Source organism: Brienomyrus brachyistius, chromosome 5 (genome assembly GCF_023856365.1).
Source record: "Brienomyrus brachyistius isolate T26 chromosome 5, BBRACH_0.4, whole genome shotgun sequence".
Lineage (NCBI taxonomy): Eukaryota > Metazoa > Chordata > Actinopteri > Osteoglossiformes > Mormyridae > Brienomyrus > Brienomyrus brachyistius.
This window is the reverse complement of record NC_064537.1, coordinates 1,748,756-1,769,334: the sequence shown is the minus strand read 5'-3', so window position 1 is coordinate 1,769,334 and position 20,579 is coordinate 1,748,756. Positions and strand designations below refer to the sequence as shown.

Here is a 20,579-nt window from a genome sequence, read left to right as displayed (position 1 = left end):
AGAAGCATCAGAGATTTCCTCCTCTGCCTTCCCTGTTGAGATGGAAACAGATGAACTGTGTCCAGCTGATCCTGCTGACTGGCCTTCACCTCTGACAGACACTGTGAGGACAGAATTAGTGCTGAGAGGACCGTATCAGGTACCACCTGATTTTGTGTTTCCAAAGAGAGATGGTGCGAGAAGTTGCCAACACCTGTACTTCTTCAGAACCTTAAAAAATTGCGAAAAGGTCAAAAGAAACTGGTTAATCTACTCATATAAAAACAACAGTCTGTTTTGTTTCTGTTGTAAACTTTTCTCCACCAAGACCATTCATTTAGTAAATGGAGGCCTGACAGATTGGAAAAATGCAACAACTCTGCTGAATTCGCATGACCGTAGTCCTGATCATCTAAGGCACTTGGCTTCATGGAAAGAATTTGAGTTGCGGCTCAAGGCAGCTGAAGCTGTTGACAAACAAGAGATGACTGTCCTTGATGATGAGAAGCGGTGGAGAGCAGTGCTGGCACGGCTAATTGCCATTGTACAGTCACTAGCAGTTAGGAATATGGCACTTAGAGGAGACATGGAAAAACTCTATTGTCCTTCCAATGGAAACTTTTTGAAAGAGGTTGAGCTTCTAGCACAATTTGATCCTATAATGAAAGACCACGTCCACAGGGTTAAAAGTGAGTATTCACACCTGAGCTACTTGGGCAAACACATTCAGAATGAGCTCATTGAGTGCATTGGCGCAAAGGTTGTAGCAACAATGGTTCAGGAGATAAAGCAGTCAAAGTACTTTTCTCTCATTTTGGGTTGCACCCCAGATGTCAACCATACAGAACATCTATCAGTGTTAATCAGAATTGTGACACTGGGAGAAGATCCTCAGGTTAAAGAGCACTTCATGGGATTCCTGGAGACAGATGAATTCACTGGGCAGAGTTTGGCCACCTTAATTTTGCAGAGGCTGGAGGATTGGCAGATTTCCTTCGATGACTGCAGAGGACAGTCTTATGACAATGGCGCCAACATGAGGGGGAAACGCCAAGGAGTTCAGGCCACGCTGCTGCAGAAAAATCCAAGAGCATTATTTGTTCCCTGTGGGGCTCATACCCTTAGCCTGGTTGTTGCTGATGCTGCCAAAAGCTCAAACGATGCCATGGGATTTTTTGGGGTCTTGCAGAAGCTCTATTCGCTGTTTTCTGCCTCTACGCATAGATGGGCCATCCTTGCAAAACATGTGACTATTACTCTGAAAATGTGGTCTGAGACAAGATGGGAGAACCGAGTGGAGGCTTTGAAACCCCTCCGATATGAAGTGTCGGGTGTGAGAGAGGCACTGCTTGAGGTGAGAAGCCAGACCAAAGACCCAGTCATGAAGGTTGAGGCCCAGTTCTTGGCGGAGGAGGTGGGCTCATTCCGCTTCTTGCTTTGCACAGTTATCTGGTATGACATCTTGAATGAAATACAACATGTGAGCAAAGTCCTTCAGTCTGAAACAATGCAGGTGAGTGTAGCGGTCAATCTGCTGAACCAAGCTGAAGTTGCTCTGCAGAGTTACAGAGCCACGGGCTTTGTGGCTGCACAAAGCTCAGCCAAGGACCTGTGTGAAGAAATGAATGTGGAGGAAGTCCTTACACAAAAGGGGCTGAGGTCTACAGACAGACTGTCTTCCTACGAGTCTCCTGATGAGCCAGTACATGATGCCCTTAAGAATCTTGAGGTGAACTTCTTTAACATGGTTGTTGATTCTACCATCGCTGTTCTGAAGGAGAGATTCCAGACTCTTGGGGATGTTGAAAACAAGTTTGGTATTCTGTCCAACTTCCAAAGCCTACCCCACCAAGATCTGATAGAGCAAGCAGAGGTGCTTGGGCATGCTTTGAGCTGTGGAGGACAGTCTGATTTGGATGGCAGGGAGCTTGCTCAGGAGCTCCAAGACCTACCTGACTTGCCATCACAGACCTTCACGGCTCTGGAGTTGCTGAAATTCATACAAGCAAAGCATTTCTCTGAAATTTATCCAAACCTGTGGGTCGCTCTCCGGATTGCATTGACTCTACCAGTTACAGTAGCTTCAGTAGAGTGCTTTTCAAAATCAAAGCTCATCAAAACCTACCTAAGGTCTACAATGTGTCAGGAACGCCTCAGCAGTCTGGCTGTAATGAGTATCAACCCTGAAGTTGTTGGTTGTATTTCATGTGATGATGTCATAGAGGACATGGTGGGGGGGTGCCAGCGGTAAATCTGGCTGTGGGCTCCACATGGGCTTCAGTCGTCACTGTTCTGCTGTGTAACCTCCTTCCTGGCTGGAGTCAGGATTGGACAGCTGAGATTCTCTCTCACACACATGCATACACACACCCTTGCACTCTATATGTGCTGCCCCCCAAATCATTCTTGGAAGTAAAATTTGGAATTTTGAGATCCTGGTTCTGTGTAGTTCTTTGAGTGGTCTTGTAGTCCTTGTGCTCGTTTTATTTGACCGAACTTTTTTTAATGGCTGTTCTGCAGCGATACACTATTTAGTAATTAACGTTGTCCTTTCTTTAAAGCCTATTATGTTGTTCGGAATTAGGGCTGCAAGGTGTGAAAAATTCACTGTATGATAACCATATATCCCAGTGTTGGGGTTTTTGATATCATGGCGTAACACCCTCCCAGCCACTCAATAAATAGCACAAACGTCAATGACAATTTTATAAACTCCTTATTAATTTCAGTCATATGAAATCTGTCTAAATTTCACCAGGTCACAACTTATACAGTCAGTGACATGACTCGGGGGGGAATTAGCTTGTGCATTCTTTTAGCAGGTCACTAGCATAAACTGCTCACGTTCTGCACTGTGATGTAGTAGCATTTTGCTGTGTGATCATTTAGACCGTGATATGGAACAGTACTAATGACGGTTCTTTTTCTCATGGCATACTGTCAAACAGTTGCACTCCTAACTGTAATACTATCATCCCCATAAAGCATAATGTGTCAGTGTCACGTAAATGTGTTAATTTCATTAAATATTGATTATTCATGTACACAAAATGATATCCAGCGATAGGCCCATTTACCATCTGCTCACCCTGTTCACCGCGACTGCGGCTCTGGTGCGGCTTCACCGCGACTGCGGCTCTGGTCCGGCTTCACCGCGACTGCGGCTCTGGTGCGGCTTCACCGCGACTGCGGCTCTGGTGCGGCTTCACTGCGGCTCTGGTCCGGCTTCACCGCGACTGCGGCTCTGGTGCGGCTTCACTGCGGCTCTGGTCCGGCTTCACCGCGACTGCGGCTCTGGTGCGGCTTCACCGCGGCTCTGGTCCGGCTTCACCGCGACTGCGGCTCTGGTGCGGCTTCACCGCGACTGCGGCTCTGGTGCGGCTTCACTGCGGCTCTGGTCCGGCTTCACCGCGACTGCGGCTCTGGTGCGGCTTCACTGCGGCTCTGGTCCGGCTTCACCGCTACTGCGGCTCTGGTGCGGCTTCACTGCGGCTCTGGTCCGGCTTCACCGCGGCTCTGGTGCGGCTTCACCATGGAAGCACCAGCTGCAGCAGGAAGCAGCTGATATACCGAGGGCTTCACGGTGTGTCTGTGATTAATTCCTCCAAAGTTCTGTTTAAAATACCTGGGTGCTGCCAGAGAATCGTTTACGAGAAGGTGGACGGTGTTCAGTGCACATTTGTATTTAAAAATGTGTATTTTTGAAGTAACGCCAAGGCCACTCAGAGAGTCCATCTGATCGCAGCCACAAACAAAACGATGACCGGCAGCACCAGTACGTTAGTTAATTTTAAGTACAGAAATGTAATACAAACTCCAAGCAACATATGGGATAAAATTATTTATTCGCACACTTTGCTTACAATAAAGCTCTTGATAAACATGCATTTGGCATGAATTTCTTACTTTGAACAATGAATTTTTTTTTTTCCTGTGATATCGAGAATACTGAGATAACTGAACTAAGAAAAAATAAGGTAAACTGAATCAGTGTCAACAAAAGATGAGTGATGCCGGATTGTGATGTGAAACAGGTCACCCTGGTGCTCATGGGGCTGGATGGTAACACCAGATGGTGATGTGACACGGGTCACCCTGGTGCTCATGGGGCTGGATGGTAACACCAGATGGTGATGTGACACGGGTCACCCTGGTGCTCATGGGGCTGGATGCTAACACCAGATGGTGATGTGACACGGGTCACCCTGGTGCTCATGGGGCTGGATGCTGACACCAGATGGTGATGTGACACGGGTCACCCTGGTGCTCATGGGGCTGGATGCTGACACCAGATGGTGATGTGAAATGGGTCACCCTGGTGCTCATGGGGCTGGATGCTAACACCAGATGGTGATGTGAGACGGGTCACCCTGGTGCTCATGGGGCTGGATGGTAACACCAGATGGTGATGTGAAATGGGTCACCCTGGTGCTCATGGGGCTGGATGGTAACACCAGATGGTGATGTGAGACGGGCCACCCTGATGCTCATGGGGCTGGATGGTAACACCAGATGGTGATGTGACACGGGTCACCCTGGTGCTCATGGGGCTGGATGGTAACACCAGATGGTGATGTGAGACGGGTCACCCTGATGCTCATGGGGCTGGATGCTAACTTTAATGCTTGAGTGAGGTTTCAGTATATAACCAGTCTGTCTATTGTTCATTCTCAGTGTATTCTCAAGGTAAAACATCTGGCGGTACTGTGCCCTGGCTGATAATGGCTGACAGCCATTGAACCGGCAGCCGTCACGCTACAAGTCCCCACCTGAAGCATGATGCTACCAAATAGATCCAAAACATTATACAGGGAGGTCCCTTGGAGAACTCGAGGCCAGAAACCAAGCGGCTTCACCTTCCCTGCCACAGGCAGTCTGTCCCAAGACTGACCATGGAAGTGGCTGTGACTAGATCAATGTCTTTATGGTTAAAAAGCATAAATATTACCCAGATCCATAAAATAACTGGAGAAGATGCACTCAATGATTTAGCTCCATAGCCAAACAGTATAATAACCATTCAAAGCTTCATGTTTATTTAACCAAAGTGTCACCCAACCAGTGCAGATATAGATGTGCAGTTAGTGTAGCAGTTAGGCACACAAAGGTGTAATGATAACCCAGGCAGTGAACAGACGAGTATCTGTTTGGTCCAGCGAGATCCAGTCCAACCCTAATATGATGAAGCCAACAAGAAGGGGCGTTATGCTGCTTATGGGCTCTAGGCCCCGACGCCCCTGTCCAGTATAGGCTGTTAGAAGACGGACGGATATGTAGTAACATAGACATTCAGTGCACATATATAGTGAAGGCAGCATACATACTTGTGAATGAAAAAAGAAACAAACCCTATTTATTAGGGGTGTAACGAGATCTCGTGTCACAAGGTCTCGCGATATTACAGCATCACGAGAGTTCTCGTCGGAGTGAAAAGCGGTCTCGCGAAAGCACTGCAATCAGGTGTTGTAAGCATGTCGGCGACTGAATAAATTACCATAGCAGACGCCCCAGACACTTTTAAATCTTTTGTGTGGCAGCATTTTGGGCACCAGACGGCAAAAGGCTGACAGACAAAGAAAACGAACCATCTGTAAGCATTGTGGGAAAATAATGCCATACACAGCGGCTAAGCCATACTTAACTCCACTGCACCAGCGAAGGAAACATTAAAAAAAAGTTTTATATTTGTTATTTATATTGTTTTATTTAGATTCTATTTTATGTTCAATCGAGGAGTCAAATACGAGAGAAGTCTGTCATTTGAGTTTGTGGTGAAATATTTTATGGTGCCAGATATTTGTTCTGTTCTTTACTACATATGATGATGGTGATTAACACATTTCACCAAACATCTGCATTATTTAGCATTTTTTGACTTTCAAATTAATCAAATAATAGGCTGCTTTCAAGTAATATTTCCTCTTTGAAGTTTTCCTTAAAATATTGTTTCAATATCTTCTCGTTCTCGTGAACCCAATATCGTGTCTCGTCTCGTGGGCCAAGTATATCGTTACACCCTTACAATTTATACATAAATATCTTCATACATGATGAGTGACTGTATATAAATGCCTCATATCAGTAGTCTTCTGTGTTTACTTTTATTGCAAACCATCCCTGCAAGAAAACACTACTGGGAAATCACTGACAATAAAATAAATTAATGAAACACAGTGAGCAAATTAATGCAGTTTCCACAAATTCAGTATGGATGCAGTGAAGAGCAATGAGTACAGTGTAAATGGATGCAGTGAGGATGAATGAGTAGTGTGACTGGATGCAGTGAGGATGAATGAGAATAGGGTTGATTTTTGCAGAGGTTGAATGAGTACAGTGTGAATGGATGCCATGAGGATGAATGAGTACAATGTGAATGGATGCAGTGAGGATGAATGAGAATAGGGTTGATTTTTGCAGAGGATGAATGAATACAGTGTGACTGGATGCAGTGAGGATGAATGAGAATAGGGTTGATTTTTGCAGAGGATGAATGAGTACAGTGTGACTGGATGCAGTGAGGATGAATGAGAATAGGGTTGATTTTTGCAGAGGATGAATGAGTACAGTGTGACTGGATGCAGTGAGGATGAATGAGAATAGGGTTGATTTTTGCAGAGGATGAATGAGTACAATGTGAATGGATGGATGCCGTGAGGATGAATGATTATAGTGTTAATGTATGCAGTGAGGAAGAATGAGAATAGAGCGAATGAATAAACAGCACTATTCCCATAGGACTGACACCTTCAGGTCTGACAGCCAGGCCAGATGACCTGCCAACGGCATCGCGGCCACTCCTGTTCCCACAGTGATGGAGCGAGACTTGCTCCTGGCAGCTCAGACTCAGGGAAGACAATATGAGAACAGAGCAGAGAAACCCTAAAACCACCCACATCACTGCACTGTTCAAGGGTGTCGCTCCTCGAATTTTCCTGTGACACCTGCTGTGGGAAAACCGAAACAACCAGTGGATTTGGGAGGGGCAGACAGACCTGGATGTCCGTCACAGCAGATATAGACAGCGACTGTGCTGACCAAAGCCAAGGACACACACACACACACACACACACACACACACACACACACACACACACACACAGTGCTGACCCGTAATGCAGATGAGCACTCGTGCATAAAGTGAATAAACAAACATTTCCATCAAGTGACACCTTGCTGGCATCTTATTTTCACAGGGTTGTTTAACGCAATGCGCTGGCGTCCCCTTCAGTGGCATCTGCATGCTGCATGTACAGATGGAAGTTGTCCTCCTCTCTCTCTCTAACACACATCCATGCACTGTAAATATGTGGCCTCACAGAACCCATCACACAGCCTTCCAGATAGAAGGACCAACTCAATTTTCTAGCACTGTGCCAAGCCTGTCATGGTCTTCCAACTTGATAATTAACCGCTGAACCACATCCCACGAATCAATCTTAGCTTTGTGAATAAGAGCACAAGGCAATTCTCTTACAAAAGGACCCTTATTTTGTTTCAAACGCTCACGTTCAATTACCTGAAATCTTTCTTTCAGGGTCAGTCGGGATAGTGAACCCAGGGTTTTTTATGGGAGTTATACAGTTTTGAGAGGCTGGCCTTCCCCCCCCAGGTCTTACTGGAAGAATCTCAAAATATTCCTTGGCACCAGAAATCAAGTAATTGCATTTTTTTGCCTTAATTCTCTTGGATAGGATCTTGGCTTCCTGCGACAAATCTCCTGAAGAGTGAATGGAGACTTTGACCTGGACCAGAAGAATGAGGAACTCGCAATTGTGTAACGATGAATGAGGTGGATTAGAGTAAAACACAGTAAAAAGTCCTTTTCATTGACGTCGTGCTTTGTGACCTTTCTGAAGATCAGAGCTCTTGCCTGTCCTCTGTTCCTTCTCAGAGCCCTGCCTCCTCTCTCGCCTCCACTGCCAGCTTCACCCTCAGCTGCCCACAGCCACCCCTAGGGCCCGCCTCATACGCTCGTACACCACGTAAGAGATGCTGACAGCCGGGATGACCTTGAGGAAGTTTGGGGCGATACCGCGATACAGTCCCATCACACCTTCTTGGGACACAATGGTCCTGAACTGGCCCAGCATGGACAACTGGGGGCTTCCTGTTGCAGTGGCTGTAGGTTGAGAGAGAGAGAGAGAGAGAGAGAGAGAGAGAGAGACACTGCAGAACCAAAATGAAGAACGGAAATAGACATGAAAGCTGTCCTGCAGGTGTAGGCCATGAGCAGGCTGCATTCACTCACCCTGGGCCTGCATGCGGGTCCGGACCAAGGCCAGGGGGTAGCTGGCTAACTGTCCACAGGTGCTGGACACAGTGCCACAGCCGACCAGCACAAGAACCCCTGGGTCTGCAGAACTGGCAGTGTTCCTCTGTAGCCAGGCGTTCTTCAGGGTCTGGGGGGGGAACAGAGGAAGTGGACAGTCGCTACCACAAACACATACACACTCCTTCCTGCAGTCTTGTATGCTTGCAGTGTGGCAGCACAAGTTATCGCTGTCTTATCAGCACAGCACTGCGGGGCTGCTGGTGTCACGACTGTTACTGTGGGAGCTACGCAAACATTAAAGAGCAGCGGGCAGACACTGTTTACGAAAGGAGAGGCGAGAAGCGAGACGCAGCCAGACGCACAAGGAATGTACAGCATGAACATTAGTCTAAGAGCGGAAAACTTTATGTGGCCAAATGCTCCTAAACGGTGACGGAGTCCCTTCTGGAGAGCTTTGCTTCCAAAGCCTTCGTCTCATCTGCTGGTTTTACACGACCGTAAAGTGCTATGTAAACAGGAAAGGGAGGGTGAAGGGCATCCCACTTTCCACCCGAGAGTAAATAAAGACCAGACACTCTGAGGACCAGAGAAAGCAGTGGCATAGCTATGAGGGCAGGCCGTCGCGTGTCAGTCCTGTCGGTATCTACCGTCAAAGTACAAAAACTGGCCTAAAATGCATCAGATTCACCTTAGCATTTCTCTGTCAGTTTTTTTTTTCACGAAAGTAAAAGATATTCAACTCTTTTCGGCCAACCTCTACAAAGTTGTAATTTCATTTAAAAGAAAAAAAATTATCCTTTGAAATGCAGTGATAATTTGTGTGTCAGCTAAGACAGCCCAACATCATCCAGACTCCTCCGGAGGTCAGGGACACTGTCATCCGACCCCCTCAGTGACTGCAGCCCTAGCGATGGGTGGGTCCTCTGAATCTGCCAGCTCCGAGGAAGGAGTGCAAGTGGCATTCAGTCAAGTCAAAGTCAACTCTATTGTCATCTCCACCATATACAAATATACAGAGAGAAGCTTGGTTAGAAAGCAGGTGTGAAACCTCTGTGGTTAATCAGAATTAGTAATTATTAAACTAACTACCTGGAAGAACTGAAAACAAAGCCAGGATTTGGAATTGAGGGCCAGATTTGAAGAGCCCTGATCTAGATATAGTTGGGCTCACAGAACCCCATCCACATTACACCAGACCTTCATCCTGCAGGTAACGGGCCCACAAGAGATTCTATATTTTTATTTAGTGTCAAAATAAAAAAAATGCTGACTTTGCTGAATCTAACCTGGACTGGGTGGAGCCCATCAGCGACACTCACAGGCCCAGACACACGTACCTCATACACAGCCAGGTCAATGCCAGCATATGGCAGGATGCCCAGGATGTTGGGCAGGTAGCCCTTGTAGAAGGCCCGCAGCCCTTCCATGCGGAGGATGTTCAGGACACAGTCGGCCATCCCGGAGAACTGACCCGTCTTCCTCAGCGTAAGACGGGTTTTCAGCACCTGGGAGGCGGAGTCTCATTTTCATGCCAGGTCCTTCTGGGACCTTCACTGTCATCACACTACAGTGGTGTTTCCATCGAGCAAGATTTTGTGCATTTTGAACTGAAAAACTGTTAATAGAAACACTTAAAAAGGGGTCAAATATCAGAAACGTTTTATATTTTTTGAGGTGGTTTTTGTGGTCCTGCAATGGATCAGCATGTGTGAATGAGCAGATAAGCAGGACACCATAATTAGCCATAACTCAGATACTCGCTCATGGAAAGCTCACTGCATGCTGAAGCAAGAGAATCTTAGTGTATATCCACAACTGGCCCCCCCCCCACTCCCCCGCTGGTCTGCATTCACATTGTATTTCACGATCCTGGCCCAGTCGTGCTTTCGCCATCACACATAGCGGCAGGGAACTCATATGGAACGTGTCTGCTCTCATACCAGACACTTGGGAGGTGAGTCAGGAGATAAAACAGAGTTTTTGGGGAGGGGGCGCCAGACTGCATCTGGCCTTATTTTCTGGAATTTTCCACCTGTGAAATGGCATCCAAATAGACAGCCTGGCCACTGGCCATCACCGACATCAGGCCCCGATCCCGCCAGCCAGTGACATCAAGAGTGTAGTTAATGTCTCTGCGCTTACACCCCCGCGACGCCGAACGGGGGCAGGAAACGTTCTCTGAGGGGGGCAGGCTCACGTACCGACTTGGCACAACGCCCCCACTGATCTGATTATAGTTTAAAATTACGAGAAAAGTACCAGCAGAACTGCCTGCACTGACGAGGCCGTTAACATTCCTTTGAAGAAAACGAATCTATCTGCGTAACTATCTACTGACACGATAGAACATCAGCATCAATCTTTCTGGGTAAATGGTCAAGATCTTTAGACCATAACATGTTTATACACCTCAGAACTGCCAGCATTCAGAAACATCTTCCTTATTAATGCTCCGCCGCCTTCATGAAATGACTCAAATGGCTGCATGAATTCCTTTACCAACCTGATTGTTCTTTGAAAACTCTTGCATTGCACTTACTGGCCCTTCAGTCGTCTTTTTAGGTTTTTACATTGTTAGACGCTGTGGTGCAGCTCCTGCTCCAGTACTGCTTACACTGCAGCTGAGCCTACTGGCAGTAAGGGTTAGTTCACTGCTTGAAACAGCATGAATGTTTGCAGTTTGCCTCGCTTATACATCACTTTAGACAAAAACTTCTGCTAAATATGTACATTCATTCCTCTGACCATGTGACCACTGGGACTCTGCTGTGATTGGTCCACACCCACACCCTCCCCCACTGCATGGTGCCAGTCATGCTCGATGGTGTATTTCACTGGGGTGAAGGCTGAGTCATTAAGGAGGAATGCTGACTAAGCCCCGCCCCCCCACCCCCAGGGGGCCATGAGGCAACATTCAGCCGGCTCTCTGACCTCCATGGGGTAGATGATGGTCTGAGCAGTGGCTCCAGCCAGAGAGCCCGCCACGAAGCGCTCCTGAACGCCAAGGGTCCCTCCTGCATGGCCGCCCTTCATCACAAGTTTGATCTGGTATGAGAGAAGCCAGTCAGGAGGACAGGTGGGGAGAGAGCGAGAGAGGGAGGGGGAGAGAGAGAGAGCGAGGAAGGGAGACCTGCTCATATGCCAGGAACTTGATGGCGGTCTCGGGGGCAATCTTCAGCACGTTGATGCCGTTGCCCCTCCACAGGGCTGTCAGGCCACCCTCCCGCACCATCTCCCGCAGGCCGCTCCACACGCTCGCCCGGCCAGCACCCGAGCCATGCACCTGAGGGGAGGACGACATCCATCATGACATGGGTGGGGGGGGTCCTTAGTGGGGGCTTACGGAACCCAAGGGGAATGCTAAGAGCGAAAGGGGGCCACCAGACTGCTGTAACCACATGGTAGCCATATGCTAACCTTTAGCAATCCACCCCACCAGACATGTAATCCGCAATTTACAAAACCACATTTTTCATCTTCTGCAGCTAGGACAGAGTCCGCACCCCCTACTGGTGTCTCAGTGCCATTTCACCATCCCCGGGTTGGCCAGGCTCATACGCACCTGCAGGAAGACCTTGAGCCGGTCCAGGGGTGCGGTTCCTGTGCGGGACACGGAGCCCGCCATGGCCCCAGCCATCAGCTGCCTCCACACGAACCCAGACTTGCGCTCCTGCTCTGTGAACTCATCAGGGATGGTCAAATGCTCTCCAATGTCCAACATCTGCCATGGAAATAGAGGCGGGAAGCAGTGAAGACCCAGGCTACTGTCTGTGTCTCTCTCACACACACACACACACACACACACACACACACACACACACACACACACACACACACACACACACACACACACACACACACACACACACACACACACAGGTCCAGTCCATGACCCTAAGATCTTATATAGTCCGTAATAGGTTAGATATATATGTTAGGTAGTCGATCGGCTGATATCACATGTGGGCCAGGGGATATCCCCGGCAGGATGGGGCACAAGACTGGGGAGGCACTGTACAGGATATTCTCACAGTGGTATTTAAGGACATCAAGCAGACTAACTGCACGTTTCTGGACACACGCACCAGGGAGTGCTTCCAGTAGAGGGCGATTTCCTCCATGTTGTGCAGGGGGTTGAACAGGAAGTGGTCCCTCCACTCGTTCCAGTCGATGGTCATGGTGCCATCCTGGTCCATGCTTTAATAAAACGAGTAATCAAAATGAAACGGCCCCCAGCGTATATAATGTGGCCCCGGCCTGCCACTGCACGCTCACCTCTGCAGAATCCTGGAGGCCTGCTCTGTGGTCACCTCCACCCCCAGGCTGCGCATGGACTGCTGGATCTCAGACAAGTCGATGCAGCCTGTAGCGAAACTGCAAACATTAGCCGCCACGTGCGCGCAGTGTTCATGTCTGTGGACCGGTTTACACTGCAGAAAAACCTCGGAACTCTATCGCTAATCATGAACCGCTAACTGGCCCACTGCCACAGTGCATGATGCAAGTCAGCAGGAGGAAGTAACAGGCATTGAAACAACAGAAACCGGATCAGCATGAAATGGTTATGGTTTGGAAGCATGTGGGCGGGGCCCAGCAGAGGTGGGCGGGGCCCAGTGGAGGTGGGCGGGGCCCAGTGGAGGTGGGTGGGGCACTGACCATCATCGTTGCGGTCTAGGCTGCGGAACATCAGCCTCAGCTGCTTCTCCTGGGCCCGGAGGTACTCTGTGAATTCCTGGAAGTCCAGCTGCCCGTCCTGGTTGGTGTCACCAGCCTCCACGATCTGCTGGGATGGAGGCATGATGGCGGGGGATGGGGGATGGGGGGTGCCATGTGGTTAGGAGGGGTGAGAGGAGGCGAGGGGGTGACACGTTACCAGACGCGGTGCACGCACACATACACCTTGACCTCACCTCCCATCCACAAAGGATCCAGCTTGCTTTTAAAGGCATGCAAGACCCCCCCCCAATAAGAAAAAGGAGCTTGCAGATCAACTGCAGATCACAGCCCAAAACATCCATCCATGCAATTCCAAAAGCTACAGGCATAATGGTCTTAATGTAATATAAAATATTTAATGTAATATTTTCTTGTACTGCGAGTTCATTCACTGGTTCACGCCCAGCTCCTTACTGGAGTCTGTGGGTCCCGCACGCAGATTCACACATCTGTGAGTGTGTTTTCTTCCAGCAGCTCAGTGTGACTGCACGTCCTGCCAGTGCGTCGAGCCCCAACACGAAGTGAATTCCTACATGCAGCTCAGAGGTCAGATGACAGGCACATACATGCATAGGCGAATGCCATATCTTAGGCATGTATGTTACACCGAGGAGCGAATATTCCCACAATGTGATAAATACCTGTTATTTTGACATTGTGGGGACCATTTATTCTGCCTGGAGAAACTGAGGAGAAACTGAATTTTATGAAAATCTATGACTGCAATCAAAAAACTAAAATTGCCAGAAGTCTTGTATTTTGTTTGGTTACTTGTGGTTAAGGTCAGGGCTGGATGGGGGTTAAGGGTGTCATAGTTGGGATTAGGGTTTTGCCCATAGAAATGAATGGATGACAGTCCCAACAAAGATATGAATACAAATGTGTGTGTGTCTGTGTGTGTCTGTGTGAGTCTGTGTGAGTCTGTGTGAGTCTGTGTGAGTCTGTGTTACCAGCCAAGGCCCAGCAACCTTTGAAAGCGGCTTGTTTTGTCCATCTTCATATTCACAGCCAGCCAAAAAAACACACCCCATAATATTAATGACTACAGTGAGAGTTCTGGGAGTGACACTGGAGTTACCGTGGGCGGGGGTGGGGGGCACTGAAAATGAGCTGCTGGGAATTAGGTCCAGCAGCTGCCTGGCCGGTCAAGGGGCAAGACGGCAGACCTGCTGAGCTCTTTGGCAGCTAACCGAGCGACAGTGCATGACAACAGCCCACCACCCCCCCTCAAACACAGAAAGGAGATCTGACGGCCCCCGCTATAAACAGACAAAGCAGGCTGAAACGCGAGCGGAGGCAACCATTCTGTGTGTGTCTGCAAAACCAGGGTGTCAGAGTCACCCTCTTGCAGCCGCTACACCAGCCCACAAGTGTCGAAGAAAACGCCCACTGCTGCTCTGAGACTCTACGTGAGCAAACGGGATGCAAACATACAACCAAGCTTCTGTGTGGGATACGGAGAACGGCGGGGAAGCAGGGGGAGGGCAGCGGAGACGGCAGCAGCACGCAGTGGTGGGACGCAGTGGTGGGACGCAGTGGTGGGACGCAGCACTCTCAGCTGGCTCTTACGCTCGCAGACCACATCTGCGCAGTTGTTCCCTGCGCCTGCGTGCTGCTGTGTGGCTGCAGGCGTGCCATGTAGCTGTGTGCAAACCGACCCCATAACAGCGTCACCGTGGACCTCCAGTGTCAGTCGCAGAACCCCAGCATCCCCGAAGCAGACCTTTCTGGAAGGCCTGACCACAGGAGGTAAGCATAGCCTGCAGACGGTGCCACGGCTGGTCACACTTCACACAGTAAAGGAAGCCCGGCTTCAGCAGGCCAGCAGCTTGCTTCACTTCCTGTGATGACACAGCGGGTCGGACCTGTGGCCCCCTGCAGACCCTCGTACAGCAAGCCGCTCATTCCGAGCTGGGACTCCGCCAAGACCCTGCCGCTTAAAAGCCTCCGAACGCCCCTGTGAGCTCAGCACACAAACACGCAGGCCTCAGTCAAGGGGCCGGGGTTTAAACACCAATTAAGGGTGCTTTTCCACCACACCAGGTATCATATTTTTGGTTCTGTACTTTCAGTACATTCCCTTTTCCATTGACTTCCAGTTGAGTACCGGTACCAAAATTCCAGTACTTAAAAAGTACCAAACCAGCTGGGGTACTTTTTTGGTACTTCAGTACTTTGGGGCGACACAAATGTGTTCATTGTCAATTTGTTATGCAAATAACCTGTCTCAAACACAATAAAGTAAGTAAAAAAAATTAAGTTAAAATGGATGCATAGACCAATGAAGAGATCAAAGCATTAACTGCTCTGCTTCGAAGAACAGGTACAACAAGATCACAAAGCGATTGTGTTGGGATTAGGATATTTATAAAGCAAAACAGAAGACAGATTTATGAAAAATCCTCAAGTCTTGCTTCCTTTGACAAAGTAAAAATCCATCCATCCATCCATCCATTTTCCAAACCACTTATCCTACTGGGTCGCGGGGGGTCCGGAGCCTATCCCGGAAGCAATGGGCACGAGGCAGGGAACAACCCAGGATGGGGGGCCAGCCCATCGCAGGGCACACTCACACACCATTCACACACACATGCACACCTACGGGCAATTTAGCAACTCCAATCAGCCTCAGCATGTTTTTGGACTGTGGCGGGAAACCGGAGTACCCGGAGGAAACCCCACGATGACATGGGGAGAACATGCAAACTCCACACACATGTGACCCAGGCGGAGACTCGAACCCGGGTCCCAGAGGTGTGAGGCGACAGTGCTAACCACTGCACCACCATGCCGCCCCCCCTCACCCTAACCACTGCACCAGCATGCAGCCCCCCCTCACCCTAACCACTGCACCAGCATGCCGCCCCCCTCACCCTAACCACTGCACCAGCATGCCGCCCCCCTCACCCTAACCACTGCACCAGCATGCCACCCCCCTCACCCTAACCACTGCACCACCATGCCGCCCCCCTCACCCTAACCACTGCACCACCATGCCGCCCCCCCTCACCCTAACCACTGCACCAGCATGCCGCCCCCCCTCACCCTAACCACTGCACCAGCATGCCACCCCCCCTCACCCTAACCACTGCACCAGCATGCCGCCCCCCTCACCCTAACCACTGCACCAGCATGCCGCCCCCCTCACCCTAACCACTGCACCAGCATGCCGCCCCCCTCACCCTAACCACTGCACCACCATGCCATCCCCCTCACCCTAACCACTGCACCAGCATGCCGCCCCACAAAGTAAAAATGATTTAGTGAATTTTAAAGTAGCCTTATTGTGCTCATTTTCACTCTTCATACGTTTATTTTGGGGTTTACTAGAACGCATTTACATGTATCAATGTTCCAAAACACATTATTTTCTCATACTGCACATATTCATTGTGGCTAAAGCTCCACCCCCAGTGAGCCCACTGTGCGCTGATTGGTCAGCTTTCAAGGATAACACACTATATAAAACACTAAAGGAGAGGGGGAAAGCCAGAAAAGCAAGATAGGGTCTCTTTAAACCCCCCCGGGTACAATGTCCGAACAATATGAAAGTACTGCAAAAGCCTGATCTCAAACCAGCTGACAGTCACGGTCCTTATGATGTGAGAATTGGATGTGTATAACATTAATATTGCACATCAAATGCCCTGCCTTGCATTGTGATGTCAGTCAGCACTGGCACCACTTTTCACACCAGTGCAAAACAAACACCTTGAAGTACCTTTTAGTACTTTTGGAACCGTTTTGCTGTGTTAGTACAGTAGGTGTGTGGCTCTTGCTCCAGTATAGCTTACATTTATGCCTGGGTATTCATCAGAAGCTCATTGACTCCTTGACAGGAATTTGCAATGTGCTGTGTGCCTCACATCTGCATCGTTGTGGACATTCATGACTGTTCTGTCTAACCCTAACCCTACAAAGTAGCCCGACATTGCTTTGTAGCCATTATTACTAGTGCAGATCTTGTTGTTCTATAGCTTAATTCAACACACATGCACTCCTATTGGGGTTTAAAACGCAGATCGATACACACACACACACACACGCACACGCACACGCACACACACACACACACACACACACACACACAACTTATAGTGACGGTTCATGTTAAGGGACAGGAGTACTCTGGAAGCCCGCCCCATTAAAGAAACCAATGGTGGTGTCACAAGCAGTTTAACCAATCAAAATGAAGAACACAGAACACCAGTGGTGACATGTCTGCTCAGATCTATATTTAGCTAATTGTCACAGATTTTAGGCCAGGTAATTTAGACAATATAAATCCACACAGTACTCAGTCAATGATTCATCAGGGTGTTATTTCCTTAATAATGCAGATGATTATTATTACACATTATAATAGAGAAACAGTCAGTATCTGTACAAACATGTTTCAGCCCATTTTCATCGTAATATCACTATACCAGCTACGCAAAATGGGAAATATATTTCTTGAAGTTACTGCAAAATGACATTCGTATGTTATCGTCTGTGATAAAGGCGAAGCGGTACGCAATGTCCCGTCAGACTGACGGCCCATTAAGTAACTATCCTCTCCCACGGCTGGCTGTGTGTGGGCGGATTCTCCATACCACAGAATCCTCTCTGAAGGTTCCTAAAGCTCAGGTTTGGTGGGACAGGCTGCACTGCTTCTGGCTGGCCCTGATCCCCAACAATTCGCCTAATCAGCCCGGTGAAAGGTCACCCAAGCCGTGATATCAGGCTGCGATTGGGCTAAACACACCTGACTTAGTAGGTGTCTCCCAAACAGATGCGGCCGCGCTAAGCAGAATTTACAGTGTGGCTGCACATACAACACATCGGTACCTATGACGGGGCCGGGGTACTGAGACCGGGTGGCGCAGCCCTACCTCCTCCACGGCGGTCCGGAGGAGCCCTCGGGCGGCCAGGCCAGTGCGCAGCTCGTTCACGTCGATCCGCCCGTCCTTGTTCAGGTCCAGCTGCTCGAAGAGCTCGGTCCAGCACCGCTCCCGCTCCGGGTCCCGCTCTCGCTCCGGTTCCGGGCGGTCCTGACACCGAGCCCGGCGCAGAGCCATGCTCGCGTGTCGCACCAGCTCCAGCAACGATCCGGGATTTCTAGCGGGACACAAGCGGCACCGACTCGGTGCACTGAAAACGATCCGTACCGCGGAAGGCGAGCTAACTTTAACTCAGGCTACATTTAACGTGCAGAAAGGAGCGTGCGGGTGAGGCGGGCTGCCCGCCATCAGCTCCCCAAACCATGCGCGCCTACAAGCGGTGACACTTGATCCGAGTTTACTCTACATAAGGAGAAAGCGATGCAACGCCTGGTTTACCCGGTATCGGCCGGAACCCACACGCGTGTGGTGCTCTCAGCCCGGCCCGGCACTGACAGCTGCAAAGCGGCTGTTTTCCGCAGAAACTACCGCATTTCCACAGCAGGAGCCGCCGGGGTGCAGCCCTCCTCCACTGTGCTCCGCCTCCTTCCAATAAGGCTCGCTTTGAGCTTCAGGAAAGATTAAACCCCGGAGCCTGGTGACCGGGTACGGACCCAGAGGAGCCACCTTTCCCCCTTAAAGGGAGCGAAAGGTCGAAGGGCGTCGTGAGCCGCGGCTTCCCGTCGGGTTTCGCTCAGACGCGGAAAGCGGCAGTATGGGAAGAGCTGCCGGGTGTTGTTCCGCATCGAAATGGTGGGGAAGCAATAGTAGAAAGTCTGATGGCCTTTCTTCGGAAATTGCATAAGGGTAACTGCCGTAAATTCTGCACTGGATTTCAGTTTAATCTAATCAGACGCCTGAATCAGATAGCGAATAGTGTTTATCAGACACCCTCTCCATCTGCATTATTTATAAGATAACCATCTGCTCGTTGTGTGGCTTTGTGATGAACTGTGCAACCGGCTTCCACTGCCCTTACCTGGTCTAACCTCAGTAAATCCCGCTTATCCTGTACGCTTGAGTGAAACTGTGCCGCGCACGGGGAGAGGCGCCCTCTGTCGGGCAGATCCGGACACAGCAGGTAATTTAGCAAGGTTCGGGTTAAAGTGACATTTAAAGCAAACTGTCGCATTTACTGCAGTTTCTCTCCTGGGAAAGCCCCGAATAATGAAAGCGTTCACTTCTGAAAAGACAAAAGATGTTCAGAGGAAGTTGTGCACACAATTGCGTACGATCGAGGTGAAAACAGAATAGAAAATGAATGTTTTAAAAATATTTTTGGGAGCTCTGACGGGCCTGTGGAACAGACGTTTGAAAAATGATCGTCTCGTTAGGAGGCGTCATTAGCTCAGTCGCGGTACTGATAACCGTGAGACAAACCCGAGGGCCGGACAATCCTATAGGCGGCCGCCTAGGGCGCGGGCCGCCGACTAGTCAGCTGATTCCACTTGTGCGCGGTATATGCGACCATCTTGCAATATTATTAAATATTTTGTAGTCTGTATATTCAGTATATAAATAAAATTTTGTTAGGCCGAACAATCTTTGTTCATACTATTTCCCCATGTGGGGCGTTATTATTTACACAGTTGAAGTTAATACCATCAAAGACATAATGACGTGTCATTATGACGTGCGTGTAAAGTTTTTGCATGTTCTCCCCATGTCGTCGTGGGGTTTCGTCCAGGTACTCCGGTTTCCCCCCACAGTCCAAAAACATGCTGAGGCTAATTGGAGTTGCTAAATTGCCCATAGGTGTGCATGTGTGAGTGAATGGTGTGTGAGTGTGCCCTGCGATGGGCTGGCCCCCGGTCCTGGGTTGTTCCCTGCCTCGTGCCCGTTGCTTCCGGGATAGGCTCCGGACCCCCCGCGACGCAGTAGGATAAGCGGTTTGGAAAATGGATGGATAACTTAAGCACCTGTTTTATAAGATTTCATTATTGTTATTGCAGTTATTTGTTTAATTGTTTAGCTGTATAAAATGCCACCGAGGGCATATGACATATACTTGGTTGAGCAATATTAAACAATTTTAAAAAATATTTCTACGGTTTTACCGTTTGCGCATCTATTTTGGCGTTGGCTGTAGCGGTCGCCGGGAGGGGGAGGGCGCCACGTGAGCTAAGACCTGCCCTGCCTATTACCATAAAAATGTTAAATGGCTGTAATAGCTTTTCCCCCAGTGACACAGTGCAGGTTTCCTTCCGGGGACCCGAAATAAATGTCTGGGCTGCGGATTTTTGCGCCGTGAGACGGAACGCAGCCATAACCAGAGGAATGATCGCTGCTTGTAAGGGGTCTTCCCTACAAGGGCATGTGCGAGGCGCTGGGCCGGCCTGCTGCCCTCGCTCTCAGGGGCCCTGAGGTGGCCAATGGGAACCCACGTGGCGTTTAATTTATATTACAAGTCATATGTTTGGAATAAACTTCCTAGTCACGGAAACATAATCTCGTGATTCATTAAGTTCACCACTAAATACAGTTTAGATCCGGTTGATTAGCTGATGCTTTTTATCCAATGCCAAGTAGGGTTTTAAGTGCCGTAGTGAAACCGGCCAAGAGTAGTTTGTTCATAGATGCTGCAGGCTGCCTGAGATGTGAAGCAGCGACTCCTTAACCGCGACTCCACATGTCAAACAGTTATGAAATATGCAGCTGCAGAAGGTGAACTGAGCATCAGTTATCCATCG

At 49.2% G+C, this 20,579-nt stretch overlaps 2 protein-coding genes across 21 annotated transcripts in view; one reads left to right on the top strand and one right to left on the bottom strand.

The window, feature by feature from the left end:
- Positions 1-2,410, top strand: part of LOC125742602 (zinc finger MYM-type protein 1-like) — a 41,075-nt gene extending 38,665 nt beyond the window's left edge. For all 19 annotated transcript variants that reach the window (XM_049014740.1, XM_049014741.1, XM_049014742.1 and 16 more), the window contains one exon: positions 3-2,410. In XM_049014740.1, the coding sequence (XP_048870697.1) occupies positions 3-2,230 (2,228 nt within the window). In that variant the 3' untranslated portion in view covers positions 2,231-2,410. The remainder of the gene's footprint in view (positions 1-2) is intronic.
- A 1,395-nt stretch (positions 2,411-3,805) lies between these two features.
- On the bottom strand, positions 3,806-19,999 carry slc25a23a (solute carrier family 25 member 23a). 2 transcript variants are annotated; one of them, XM_049014775.1, is made up of 11 exons: positions 19,947-19,999; positions 17,842-18,067; positions 12,908-13,034; positions 12,527-12,614; positions 12,337-12,448; positions 11,814-11,972; positions 11,382-11,534; positions 11,183-11,296; positions 9,589-9,756; positions 8,228-8,378; positions 3,806-8,098 (listed from the first exon to the last, which is right to left on the bottom strand). In XM_049014775.1, exons 1-11 carry the CDS (start codon positions 19,955-19,957, stop codon positions 7,911-7,913), a joined length of 1,497 nt encoding a protein of 498 aa, XP_048870732.1. In that variant the 5' UTR covers positions 19,958-19,999; the 3' UTR covers positions 3,806-7,910. The 2 variants fall into 2 exon arrangements, with proteins under 2 accessions (XP_048870732.1, XP_048870733.1); XM_049014776.1 differs by having other exon boundaries at positions 12,908-13,031.
- Positions 20,000-20,579: the final 580 nt, after the last annotated feature.